Source organism: Charadrius vociferus, unplaced genomic scaffold (genome assembly GCF_000708025.1).
Source record: "Charadrius vociferus isolate BGI_N301 unplaced genomic scaffold, ASM70802v2 scaffold259, whole genome shotgun sequence".
In the NCBI taxonomy this organism is placed as follows: domain Eukaryota; kingdom Metazoa; phylum Chordata; class Aves; order Charadriiformes; family Charadriidae; genus Charadrius; species Charadrius vociferus.
In genome coordinates this window covers 4,757,921-4,758,354 of record NW_009661368.1, presented here as the reverse complement: position 1 = coordinate 4,758,354, position 434 = coordinate 4,757,921, and the positions used below count along the sequence as shown (strand labels likewise).

Sequence of the window (434 nt, the reverse complement as noted above, 5' to 3'; positions counted from 1 at the left end):
TCACATGAACATGTCGTCATAGCCTGGAGGGGGAAGGTGGTCAGGATCTGGCCTGGAAAGAAATTCAGAGCAGAGTCAAACCAGGAGCAAGAGCTCTGTCCCACAGCAACAGGGACAAGCCAGGAGATCGAGGGGCAGCCCAGACAACAGGCTGGAGATACCAGGCATGGCCAAATACCTACCCAGACCTACCAGCCCCTAACGGGCCAAAGGGGTCGAATCTGGCGCCTGGTGGAACTGCTCCCGGAGGAAGTCGGCCTGGGATGCCTGAGGATGGGTCAATGCCAGGCTGCGGGAAGCCAGACCGGAGAGGATCCACGATCATTCCCCCACTCCGACCTCTGGGGAGAGGAAAGGCAGAGAAGGAGATGAGACTGGCACTGGTGAGAGAGAAGCAAAGTGTATCCCTGTGCCAGACCTCTGCTGCAGGAATG

At 58.3% G+C, this 434-nt stretch overlaps 1 protein-coding gene across 1 annotated transcript in view; it reads right to left on the bottom strand.

Moving 5' to 3' along the window:
- PSMF1 (proteasome (prosome, macropain) inhibitor subunit 1 (PI31)) overlaps nt 1-434 on the bottom strand; it is an 8,545-nt gene continuing 8,111 nt past the window's right edge. The window contains exons 6-7 of the mRNA XM_009893556.1: nt 183-341; nt 1-52 (exon numbers count right to left, since the gene is read on the bottom strand). Of these exons, the coding sequence (XP_009891858.1) occupies nt 1-52; nt 183-341 (211 nt within the window). The remainder of the gene's footprint in view (nt 53-182; nt 342-434) is intronic.